At 39.8% G+C, this 13,598-nt stretch overlaps 1 protein-coding gene across 2 annotated transcripts in view; it reads right to left on the bottom strand.

The window, feature by feature from the left end:
- Positions 1–2,072: 2,072 nt before the first annotated feature.
- Positions 2,073–13,598, bottom strand: part of LOC122550658 (transmembrane protein 182-like) — a 54,444-nt gene continuing 42,918 nt past the window's right edge. For both annotated transcript variants that reach the window (XM_043691741.2, XM_043691740.2), the window contains one exon: positions 2,073–4,639. In XM_043691741.2, the coding sequence (XP_043547676.1) occupies positions 4,368–4,639 (272 nt within the window). In that variant the 3' untranslated portion in view covers positions 2,073–4,367. The remainder of the gene's footprint in view (positions 4,640–13,598) is intronic.

Raw genomic sequence — 13,598 nt, 5'->3', positions numbered from 1 at the left:
TCATAAATTCACAACAACATTAAGATACAGGAACTTTTCACTTATAGTGGAAACATGATATAAAATGACCTCTCCTCCACAAATTACTGTCTGTGTGAGTTCATTGGAAATGGAAATGTTGTTAATACCTTTTTTTTTTAATTTTACTGGTACTCTTGGAAATAATTTATTTGTTGGGAATTCCTGGCAGGTTTGTCTTCCCTGAAGGATATTAGTGAACCATTAACATTTTCACAACAGAATCACAGCTATTGGATGCAGTCATTATTTTAATTCTTGACCATAAATTGAAACTTTTATTGAATTTCACCCCACAACTTATCATGAAGTAATGTGAGCTTGTGAATTCCATGATGATACTCTTGCACCAAAACCATATCTGCTTGACTTTTGGAAATGCAAAATTAATATCTCAAACATTAACTCTTTATTTTGAAAACTAAGATAAAATGATGTCAAAATGAGCTTTTGATTAAAATAAGTTACATTTTTAAATGTTGATGAATTCCACTCAACAAATCCATTTAGAAAGAATTAAATGTCGTATTGTGTCTACTTTTCTTCTGCCTCTGTTCTCAGTTGTCCATTTGTTGAGATCTGCTTTGTTTGTGGTAAGCGGCTATCCTTTAATATATTACAGGTTACATTATTAACAAAATCAACTTGTAACCTTCAAAGTTCTTCCAACTTCTTTGCTTCCCAGTTAATTCCAACGGGAATAAGACCCTGCTTCTCTTGCCCTCTCAACTGTTCACTTCTCCCACTTTCTCACAACTATTCTGCATACTACATCAGAGCAAATTTGTATCTGGCCATTCTTGCTCTGAGTTACAAGCCAACTCCAGCCCTTTTCAAGTTTTACTAATTCTTTTACTAATCCATTTCACAATTTTCCTTGCCACCCATCCTCATTGACAATTCCAGATTACAGCAGAGATCTTTAAACATGACAGGTAACTGTAGTCTCCAGCCCACGACTCCATGGAACCAAGCCCTAACAGGATAAAGCTAATTTACCATTCAGTCCCACGTTATGTTTTTCTGTCAGCAATGGAAATTGTAGTCACCTCATTAATGGGCCAATAGTTGTCTTGCAACAACCCCTGATTCAGTGCGCTAGGCAGTACACTCAAGGTGAGACTGACTTTGACCAGACAGATTCAATGCAGATTAAAGGAGTAGGCGGGATAGTCAAAAAAGAAAGAACTAGGATTTATATAGGTATTGATTTTCTTTTAATATATAAAATTTTTATTTGTTTGTCTGGTCTACTACCTTAACTTAGTTGATATAATTATAATAATGCTCCAATCACTTATACAGACACTATAACTGCAAACAATTTTCTGCTCCTTCAAGCAAGAGTGGAGGCAAAGATCACCTTGTACAAAAAGTAAACACAAAAGCAAATTCAGGTGAAAATAAGCTCCTGTACTAATTTCAACTGTCTAAGAGTGTCAAACAGAGAGGTTTTGATTCCCATTTTGCCTAGATTATTTACCTGCCAGGAGATTGCCATTCTGAATTTTAAGCATCTTACCATACAGGCAAAAATGACACCCACCCAAATCTGGTAGGTTCAGTCTATATTCAAGCAGGGATATTGGGACCTGACTGATTGTCTAAATGCAGAAGCCATTATAGTTTTCCCGACAGGTGAACACAACATGAAGAAAAGCGAGGATCAGAAGATGCAAAAGCAGGTAAGTAATTTTACATTTCACTGTGGGCCGGGATAAGCATGAGTGCCCCTCCAGCCTCTAGAAGCACATTCAGCAGGTCATCTTTTACTTTATTGGTTTGGCTCTTCAGTTTCCCATAAAGCTACCCCTATAGGTTCACTGGCTAAGATGGTCAAATTTTATCAAGAGAGGTGACATAGATCTGTGCCAACAGTGCCAAAGTTAGTGGTAATGAATTGGCTGCTAATGGTTTTCATTGCATCCATTGGTTTGGAAAATCTTGCCAAACTTTTCAATTTCAAATCACGTAAATGTGTTACTGTGTTGCAGACTGTTATCCCTTCACCCAATCCCAAATGTAATTCTCTTATCAGATGGCACCAAAATAGTGTCATGTTCCTACTTACATTTTATATATTTCTCTCATTCACTGTCCAATTAATTAATTGAAGTTTTTCAGAACTGACAAGGACTTGGACAGTGTTTAATCAGATTAATGTAGATGGCCAATACACAACTAAGAAACTGCTGCAAGGAATGCCACAAATAAAAACAGAACAAACAAATGGAAGCTTTAAACTGGCTAGCAGAAACCAATATTACATTTCAATGATTGCACTTTGTGAAATATTTGATGGTAAGAAAAAGAGTAAATCAAATGCACTAGCAAAGCATTGTTGTTGGAGAATAATTGGCCCCTATTCACCTAGCACCAAGCTATTCTATTTTTTGAGGAATTGGTTTTTCTATAAAGTGCAAAATACCACAAAAGCTGTCTTTTATTATTTGGGAAATCAAATGAAAACTTCGAGTACTCCAGATTAGGTAAAGCAAGGTTAAATGGTTAATAAAGCTAAAATGTCTGGAAATGAACCTTCCAGCTCAGCGAGCAAACCTGCATTCATTTGGCACTGTTGGTGCAAATTAATGTCACCTTGTTTATCCCTCTAAAATGGCTGTGATAGTCCCAACTAATTAATTAAATGGATGTAGGACTAAATCTAAACAACACCCTAATTAAATTCATTACTTATATATTGATATGAAGAAAATCATGACATACTACATGGTTTTTGTAGATTGAATAAATTAGGAACAAGCATAAAGATTTAAGTGAAACTTGGATGGCAAAATATTTTGAAGATATTTTGCTCTCAAGAAATTGCTCTGACCATCATTTTTGGTCTCCCTGCTTTAGGAAAGATTTAATGAAACTTGAATGGGCTCAGAAAAGATTTACAAGGATGTTGCCAGGTTTGGAGGGTTTGAGCTATAGGGAGAGGTTGAATAGGCTGGAGCTATTTTCCCTGGAGTGTTGGAGGTTGAGGGGGTGACCTTATAGAGGCTTAGAAAATCATGATGGACATGTGTAGAGTGAATAGCCAACATCTTTTCCCCAGGGTAGGAGGGTCTAAAACTAAAGGGCCTAGGTTTACGGTGAGAGAGGAAAGATTTAAAAGGGACTTAAGGAGCAAATTTTTCATGCAGTGGATGAACTGCAAGGGAAGGTGGTGAAGGTTGGCACAATTACAACATTTGAAAGGCATCTGAATGGATATATGAATAAGAATGGTTTAGAGAGATATGAGCCAAGTGTTGGCAAATGGGACTAGATTAATTTAGAATATCTGGTTGGCCTGGACAGGTTGGGCCAACAGTTCTGTTTCCGTACTGTACATCTCTATGACTCTGTGACTCTACATGGATGTACTAACTGAAATATATGGATTCATAACTTGTTAAAAAGTAGAAATTTCAAACTATTCTTCAGACCCATTTAGCATGCAAGTGGTCAAGATTACCTTTTATGATATTGCCCACACTCTTATTGGAGAGGCATTGAGAAACAAAATGTGGTTGGACATAAGGCTACAGTACTCCTGAGCAGAATCTCACCTCCTTTAAAATGAGGCTTCCCATTTGGATGACAGAATTAGTGAACTTATCTTTACATTTACAAAAGCAAGCTTACACTAGTTTATGAAACATTATCAGTACTTCAGGGTTACATTACAATCTTGAACAAATTCACTTCTGTTTCTGAAATACAATTATGAATTGTACAGGATAATCAAGTGACTGATATCAGAGACGTATTAAAGCTGTGTTACTGAAGAGTATGAAGTGCATTTTCTGTTCTTGCCTTTCTGCTACATGACCTTGTCTACTGAGAGTGCACAATTGAAAATGGAGACCACAAAGTGTTGATATTCTTTCTTCAATTAATTAAATAAAATATTGATTATATGTTATATTAAATCTCATTTTCATTGTTTAAGGAGTTAATATTTAGTGGGAAAGCTAGCCCCCGTGACTCAAATGGAGAAATGCACAAGACTGAAACATACCAAATAAGATGACAGTCAACATTGAATAAAATGATGTCTGTAAAAACATTATGGTTTACCTTGGTGCTTCTGGATCAGTGCAGGGGAAAAGAGTCAAGGTTGGCACATCTGGTTGCTGTCCAGTATTCACTGTGCAAAATGACATTTGTGCAGATGTCAGGTGAGCACAGGAGCACAGCCCATTATCATTCTATATCTAAACTCAAACATAAAGAATTACATTGGTGCTGAATAACAGAAGGGTGGCAGATGACCCAACATTACCACTGGAGAAATGTGAAGAATATTCAGGGAAGGAGAAATCACAGCTTGAAAATATGAGGTGTGATTGAAACAATCAGAGATCCTCATTACCAATTTTATCAAGTGGCAAAGAATACCCTATGTTCTTCTTTTTATTTTGAGCAACACACCCAAAATGAATGAAAAGTAAACCTGCAAGTAAAGAAAAGACTATCCCTACTGGAGCTGCCATGAAAGACCAACCAAATTGAACTTTAAGATTTGGATGTGGGCATGATTTAGGTGGCTCAGCGATCTGGTCCACCACAGCAACGAGAGCTTGAATCCAAAAGCTGTACATAATAATGGAAAACGTGGACAAAATACCTGGAAGCACAAAAAATGGCAATCAGTATGGTACACAACATAAATGTTTCTGTTTCATTTATCACAATTTTGAACAGCTATTGACCATGCAAAGATTAATTTTGAAGTATCAAGTGAAACTGGTTTCCCAACTAGGAACTAACTATCCAAGGATACACATCCTATCAAAAGGAGGCAAATGGCCAAATGGGTGGGGTTGCCTTGCTGGTAAGAAATGAAATAGTAAGAAGTGATGTAGAGTCAAAAGGTGTAGAATTAGAGTGTAGAGTGAAGGAAAAGTGACTGCAATGGGAGCTTTTCCATTGCACCTGAGCAGTAGTCAGGATGTGGGGCAGCAAATAAATCAGGAGACAGAAAAGGCCTGTAAGAAAGGCCCAATTACAATAACCACGGCAGAGTTTCAATATACACGTGGACTGGGAAAATCAGGTCGGCAGTGGATCCCAAAAAAAGGGGATTTGTGGAATGTCTGTGAGATGGTTCATTTGAAGCAACTTGTGCCCCATTAGGCAACAGGAAATTCTGGAATTTGTGATGCTTAAAGAAGTAGACTTGGTTAGGGAACTTAGCATGAAGGAACCAATAGGGGGCTGTAACCATAATATGGTAGAATTCAGCTTGCAGTTTGAGAAGAAGAAGCTGGAATTGGTATTGGTATTTCAATTGAGTAAAAGTAATCACAAAGGCATAAGGGAGGAGCTGGCCAGAGTTGATCGGAAGAGGAATCTAACAGGTAAAAAGGTGGAGCAGCAATGGCAGGGATCTCTGGGAGCAATTTGGGAGGCACAGCAGAAAGTGATCCCAAGGAAGAAGAAACATACTGAGGGGAGGACGAGGCAACCGTGGCTGACGAGGGGAGTCAAGGATAGCATAAAAGCAAACAAAACATATAACATGGTGAAAACCAGTGGGAAGTCAAAGAATTGGGGATCCTTTAAAAAGCTGCAGAAGCCAACATAACAGCATTAATATGAGGGAGACAATGAAAAACGTGGGTATGCTAGCTTTGTAATATAAAAGAATATTGCAAGAGTGTTTTTTCACTATATAGAAGTTATGAGAGAGGCAAGAGTGGACATTGGATCAATAGAAAATGAGACTGCAGAAGAAGTGATCGGGAACAAAGAAATGGCAGAGGAGCTGAATAGGTAGTTTGCTCCAGTCTTCATAATGAAAGGCACCAGTAGAATGCCACGAGGGTCAGGGGCAGAGGTGTGTGTAGTGGCCATCACTAAGGAGAAGGTGCTGGGAAAGCTGAAAGCTTTGAAGGTCAGTTGGACTACACCCAGGGTTCTAAAGGAGATAGCTGAGAAGATTATGTGCTGATCTTTCAGGAATTATTGAAGTCAAGGAGGATCCTAAAGGCCTGAAAAATAATTAATGTAATGACCCTGTTTAAGAAGGGAGGGAGGCAGAAGAGAAGAAACTAAAAGCCAGTAAGCCTGACCTTGGTCATTGGTAAGATTTTATAATCCATTATTAAGGAAGAAATTGCAGAGTTCTTGCATGGTAAAATTGGATTTGTGAAAGACTTTTGACAAATTGCCACACAGGAGGCTGCAAAATAATATAAGAGCCCATGGTGTTTCGGGCAAGGTACTGGCCTGGATAGCGGATTGGCTGACTGGCAGAAAGTAGAGAATGGGATAAAAGGGTCTTTCGCAGGAATGGCAGCCAGTGACTAGTGGAGTTCTGCAGGGGTCAACGTTGGGGCCACAACGATTTACATTATACATTAACGAACTTGATAAAGGAACTGAGAGCATTGTTGCTAAGTTTGCAGGTGACACGAAGAAAGGTGGAGAAAAAGATAGAGTTGAGGTGGCCGGAAGGCTGCAGAATGACAGACTAGAAAAGTGCACAAAAACATGGCAGATAGAGTTCAATGTGGGAAAGTGTGAGGTTATGCACTTTGGGAGGAAGAATACTATGTTCTAATTAAGGAAAAATTTCAGAAATCCAAAGCGCAAAATGACTAAGGTATCCTGGTTCATGATTCTCTTGCAGTTAACGTGCAGGTTCAGTTGGCGGTTAGGAAGGCAGATGGAATATTAGTGTTCATTTCAAGAGGGCTAGAAGATGGGTAATCCAAGATGGAGGATGGGAAAAAATGGGGCTTAAAGAATGCTCCTTTTTTGAGGTATTTTAGGTGTTGGAGGTAATATTTCAAATTCCAGGAGCAGTAATTACTGTTTTATAAGCTGTTATAGAGTCATAGAGCCACAGAGATGTACAGCATGGAAACAGACCCTTCGGTCCAACTCGTCCATGCTCACCAGATATCCCAACCTAATCTAGTCCCATTTGCCAGGACTTGGCCCATATCCCTCCAAACCCTTCCTATTCATATACCTATTCAGATGCCTTTTTAATAATGCAATTGTAGCAGCCTCCACCACTTCCTCTGGCAACTCATTCTATACACACACCACTCTCTGTGAAAAAGTTGCACCTTCAGTCCCTTTTATATGTTTCTGCTCTCACCCTAAACCTATTCCCTCTAGTTCTTGGCTCCCCCATCCCAGGGAAAAGACTTTGCCTATTTATCCTATCCGTGCCCGTCATGATTTTATAAATGTCCATAAGGTCACGCCTCAGTTTCCGACACTCCAGGGCAAACAGCCCTAGCCTATTCAACCTCTCCCTGTAGCTCAAATCCTCCAACCTTGACAACATCCTTATCAATCTTTTCTGAACTCTTTCAAATTTCACAACATCCTTCCAAAGCAAGTTCGATGGGCTAAATGATTTCCTTCTGCACTGTAATAATTCTGTGTTTCTGTGGTCTCAGCACCCAGGAGGGTTATAGTCAATCCATTGTTCTGCTTAAAATAGGAAGAACACACTAACTTGCTCTCGTTCCAAAGCTCTACAAGTCATAACATAAATTTAATTATTTTGTTGAGTTCCTGATAAGCTAATCATACTCCTTCTTGAATTTAGAATAAAATGTTCCATTAACCACATTTCTTTAATATACATAAAACTATTGATTTATTCTGAAACAAAACTTCTTTAATAAAAATGCTGAATCGGTTAACACACAGTGTTTTTCTTGAAGCAAGTTCAAGTATTCAAAATGAACAGTAATCTGAAGCCACGTGATTTCCAAGAAGTTCCTTGTCAAAAAGAGAATTGCTGCTCTTCCATTAACCTCTTAACAAATATCAGGCACGTAATCCTGCAATCCAACTCCACCATAATTACTACATGAGAAGCCTTCATCATAAAAGATACCACAACAACACACTAATGAGATTCACCATTTTACATCGTAACTAATAAATTGGAAAGGTAGCATTCTCAAACAAGTAGATCATTTCATTTGAAAGAGGGTTTACTTTAAAGGATTAATGGCATAATTATCAAGATACTCCACTTTCTGCAAGAAGGGAGATCTTCAGGTTGTTTCCAGAACATAAAATGTTATAATTATGTAAGATATAAAATTGGGCTCCTGGAAAATATATTTTATTGACTTTCTGATGCTTTTCAACACTGAAATTCAACCTGGCTCAGTAGTTAGCGTTGCTGCCTCACAGCGCCAGGGACCCGGGTTCAATTGCAGCTTTAGGGGTCTGCCTTTGTGGAGTTTGCACAATCTCCCTGTGTCAGTGTGGGTTTTCTTCAGGTGCTCTGGTTTCCTCTCACAGTCCAAAGATATGCAGGTTAGGTGAATTAGTGGTGCTAAATTGCCCGTAGCATCCAGAGATATATAGGTTAGGTGCAATAGTTGGGGCAAATATAGGGTAGGGGGAATGGGGCTGGGTGGGTTATTCTTCGGGGAGTTGGTGTAGATTTGTTGAGCCGAAGGGCCAATTTCCACTCTGTAGGGATTCTATGAATTATAATTTTTGCTTACTGGATAGAAAGTGGCATTTGAATAGTTTCTAAATCCACTATTCAACAAACATTTTTAGCATATCTCCTATCACTTTTCCTTCATTTTCTGACAGGATCATCTCAAATATTACAATACATGGAATGCTGATCCAATATAAAGGGGAAAGACCTAATAAGGACCGAGTCAATTAACATCTCTGAAGTACATGTACTGTCAGTACTTTTGGTGTTTAACGAGTTTCCCATCTCAGACAGATTGAAGTTTCATAACATACTCAATGTTGGATCCTATTACATCAATAGCCTTTAATCCCTGGTCTGAACTGGCCACCCACTAGGGCTAACTGATTAAGGTAAGTTGCACTGAAGACTGAAGTGACCAGAAATAAATGTAGTTTTATTTATCAATAAAATATCACAAACATCTTGCCATCAAAGTGCTTTTTCAACATAATTAAAATAGGTCACACATGCAGAATCACTTTGTCAACAGATTTATCAAGAGTATGACGTGAGATTTTTTGATGTGCTGATGTGAAGATACAGGCACTGGATTTATTTAAAACTATGAGAAAATAATGTAAACCAAATGTTTTGGCATGACTACCATCACAATAAAATCTGCTAGTTTTCCACACATGAACAGAATTACATGACCTGACCCACTGAGTCCCTTTGCCATTAGATCATGGCTAATACGTTTCTCAACCTCACTCTCCTGCCTATTCCCCATAGCATTTGATCCCCTTACTAATCCAGAATCTGTCTACCTCATTTTAAATACACTTGTTGACTTGTCTTCCACAGCCTTCTGTGGCAATGAGTTCCAGATTTAACGCCCTATGGTGGAAGAAATTCCTCTCTATTTAAGTCCTAAAAGGCTTTCCCTTCACTCTGAGGCTCTGCCCTTAGGTCCTGGTCTCCCTTATTCGTGGAAACATCTTACCCAGGCTTCTCAGTATTGTGCAGGTATCAATGAGATCCTCCCCTCATTCTTCTAAACTCCACTGAGTACAGACCCAGAGTCGTCAACTGTTCCTCATATGACCTTCGTCCCAGGATCATTCTTGTAAACTTCCTCTGGACCACCTCAACATCGTAACATCTTTTTCTAGATAAGGGGCACAAAGCTGCCCATGATATTCCAAATGTGGCTTGATCAGACCCTTTTACAGCCTTTTTGTTTTACTTCAGTCTTGGGACGTAGGCATCCATGGTTGACTTGCATTTATAGCATGTCCATAGTTGCCCTTGAGATGGCGGTGGTGAACTGCCATTTTGAACCACTGCAGTTCACATACTGTAGGTGACCCACAATGCCTTTAGGAAGGATACTCCAGGATTTGGAGCTCATGAATTTCTGCAGTGGTATCTTGTACACTGTTGCGGCTGAGCATCAATAGTGGAGGGAGAGATGCATGTCGATGTCATGCCAATCAAGGGGGCTGCTTTGTCATGGATGGTGTCAAGCTTCTTAAGTGTGTTGGAGCTGCACCCACCCAGGCAAGTGGGGAGCATTTCATCACACTAGGGACTTTAGGGAGGATCAGGCTTTAGGGAGTCAGGAGGTGAGTTGCTCACCACAATATTAGTTGCCTCTGACCCTCTTTTGGAGCCATTGTGTATATGCGGTGAATCGAGTTGAGTTTCTGATCAATGGTAAGCCCAATGATCTTGATTCTGGGGAAATCAGTCATGGTATCACCTTTGAATGTCAAGAGGCAGTGACAAGATTGTCTCTTATCGGGGATGATCATTGCCTGACATTTGTGCGACATGAATGCTACTTGCCACATGTCAGCCTAAGCCTGGATATTGTCCAAATTTTGTTGCATTTGAACATGGACTGCTTCAGTGTCTGAGGAGTCACAAATGCTGCTGAACATTGTGCAATCATTGGCAAACATCTCTGTTCCTGATCTTATGATGGAGGAAGATCATTGATGAAGCAGCTCAAGTTGATTGAGCCAACGAAACTATCTTGAGGAATTCCTGCAGAGATATCCTAGAGCTGAGATAACTGACATCCAGCAACCACTATAATCTTCATATGTGCCAGGAATGACCCCAAACAGCAGAGATATTGGCCAGTTCATTCATTCCAGTTTTATGAGGTTCAATGATGCCACACCCGATCGAATGCAACCTTGATGTCAAGGGCTGTCATTATCACCTAACCTCTGGAATTCAGCTCTTTTGTCCATGTCTGAACCAAGCCTGTAATGAGATCCGGAGCGGAGTGGCCCTAACTGAACCCAAATTAGGCATCACTGAGCAGGTTATTGCTGAGCAGCTGCTATTTGATAGCACTGTTGATGTTACTTTCCATGAATTTACTGATGACCGAGCGTAGCCTGATGGGGTAGTAATTGGTTGAGTTGAATTTGATCTGCTTTTTATGTACAGGACTTACTTGGAACAATTTTCCACATTGCCGGCTAGGTGCCAAAGTTGTAACTGGATTGGAACAACTTGGTAGGGGAGCAGAAATTTCTGGAATGCAAGTCTTCAGTATTGTTGCCAAAATGTTGTCAGGGGCCCATAGTCTTTGTGGTATCCAGTGCTTTCAACCTTTTCTTGATATCACACAGAGTCAATCAAATCGGTTGAAACTGTTAATACTGGGCACCACTGAAGGAAGCCATGATGGATCATCCACTTATGACTGAAGATCGCTGCAAGTGTTTCAGCCTTATCTTTTCCACTGAAATGTTGGGCTTTTCCATCCATTGAAGATGGGAATATTTGGGGAACCTTCTGATCCAGGGAGTTGTTCAATTCTCCACTACCATTCATGACTGGATGTGACAGGACTGCAGATATTAGGTCTGATCTGTTGGTTGTGAGATCACTTATGTCTGTCACTTGCTGTTTATACTATTTGGAAAATGCAAGTCATCCCGTTTGGGACTTCACCGGGTTGACACCTCATTTTTAGGTTTGCCTGATGCTGTTTCTGGCTTGCCTTCCTGCGCTCTCCAATGAACTAGGTTTGATCCTCTGGTTTGATGGTAATGCTTGAGTGGATGGTGAATGGCTGAATCTGTGAATCTGTGGAACTCATTGCCACAAAAGGCTGTGGAAGACAAGTCATTGAGTGTATTTAAGACAGAGGTTTATAGGTTCTTGATTAGCAAGGGGATTAAAGATTCCAGGTAAAAGGCAGGAAAATGAGGTGGAGAAACATATCAGCCATGATTGAATGGCAGAGATTACTCGATGGGCCGAATGGCCTAATTTTTCACATATGTCTTATGGTCTCGTGGAAAGCTAGCAGATTTTACTGGGGCAGCAGTAATTATTTTCTCATATTTTTAAAGAAATCCAGTGCTCCTATCTACACATTTGCATGCACTTTTGAAAAATCTCTTGACTATGTGATTCTGCATGTGTGATTTAATTTTATTAAGTTGAATACGTAACTTTGATGGCAAGACTGTTTGTGACATACATTTGTTAACAGGGTCATAAGAGGATAATGGATTTCTCTTTGGCAAGAAATTTCTTAGAAACCATGTGATTACAAATAATTGTTGATCTTGAATAGCTGAAGTTGCTTCAGGTAAAAAAATCTTACTGCGTGTTAACCAATTCAGCACTTCTACTGAAAAGGTTTGTTTGAGAATAAGTTGATAACTTTGTGGGTATTAAAGAAATGTGGTTGATGCAACAGTTTATTCCAAGTTCACTATCGAGTAAGAATATGATTAGCCATAACAGGAACTCAGTAAAATAATTAAATTTATGTTGTGACCTGTAGAGCAATGGAACGAGAGCAAGTTAGTGTGCTCCTCTTATCTTAATCGGAACAGTGGATAGAATATTCCCTTCCTGGGTGCACAAGACCCACAGAAGCTCAGAATTATTAATGTGCAGAAAGAGGCCATTCAGTCTATCATAGAGTAGCAAACTGGCAGCTGCTGCTCCTGAATGCCTGCCCTAGCAATCATACTACTTCTTCTTCACAATAAAGTCCTGCATACTCCATGACCACAATTCTCCTGATCTGTTCGCCCATTCAAGTCGGCATCAGCAAACCACCAATCTCACCACATCAAGCCATAACCACTTCAGCCTTTCAGCACTTCACTTTGGAGCTGATGGACACCTACAACTTGCCTGCTTCTGCCAGATCAGTTAATGCAAGGAAAAGCTACCCATCTCATGCATCTACACAGGAAACTTTCCCACTGACATGGACACAAGCATGGTGTGGCTCTCTGTTTGCTTTCCTAGTGCTCACTTGCAGGCCCTGTCTTCAGCCTCTGCCTGGGTCAAATCAATTCATTAGTGCACAAGGTCTTCAGTTTGCAATCACACATCAGTCAATACATCAAAAGGAAACGGTGTGGGAATAAGACCATAAGAAACAGGAGCAGAATTAGACCATTCACCCCATTGAATCTACTCTAGCACTTGATTATGGCTGAAATGTTCCTCAACCCCATTCACCTGCCATCTCCCTATAACTTTTGATCTCCTTACTGGGCAAGGAAAGAGATTGAAAAACTTGAAAGGGGTCAGAAAAGATTTATAAGGATGCTGCCAGAGTTGAAGGGTTTGAACTATAATAGGCTGGGGCTATTTTCCCTGGAGTGTTGGAGGCTGGGGGGCGGGTGTATAAGATTATGAGGCGCATGTATAGGATGAATATCATAAGAGGGCATAGGTTTTAGGTGATAGGGGAAAGACTTAAAAGAGATCTAAGGGGCAACCTTTTAATGCAGAGGGTGTTGCGTGTATGGAATAAGCTGCCAGAGCAACATTTAAAAGTCATCTGGATGGGTACATGAATTGGAAGGGTTTAGAGGGATATGAGCCAAATGCTGGAAAACTGGACTAGATTAATTTGAGATATCTGGTCAGCATGGATGAGTTGGACCTCAGGGTCTGTTTCCATATTGGACAGCTGTATGACTCTATGTCTCTCTAACCCTCATTCCCCTAATGATCAAGAATCTATCTGGTTGACATTGAACTGGACCGAAGGATCTGTTTCTCTGCTGTACATCTCTATGACTGTATGACTCTAAGAACATATCTATCTTTCCATCTTAAAGACATTCTATAATTCAGCCTCTAAGCATGTTGCTCTATGTCACAGCATGTCATCAGA

This window comes from Chiloscyllium plagiosum, unplaced genomic scaffold (genome assembly GCF_037043375.1).
Source record: "Chiloscyllium plagiosum isolate Xiang-an unplaced genomic scaffold, Cpla_swu_hap1 HiC_scaffold_6, whole genome shotgun sequence".
In the NCBI taxonomy this organism is placed as follows: domain Eukaryota; kingdom Metazoa; phylum Chordata; class Chondrichthyes; order Orectolobiformes; family Hemiscylliidae; genus Chiloscyllium; species Chiloscyllium plagiosum.
This window is presented reverse-complemented; position numbering and strand designations above follow the sequence as displayed.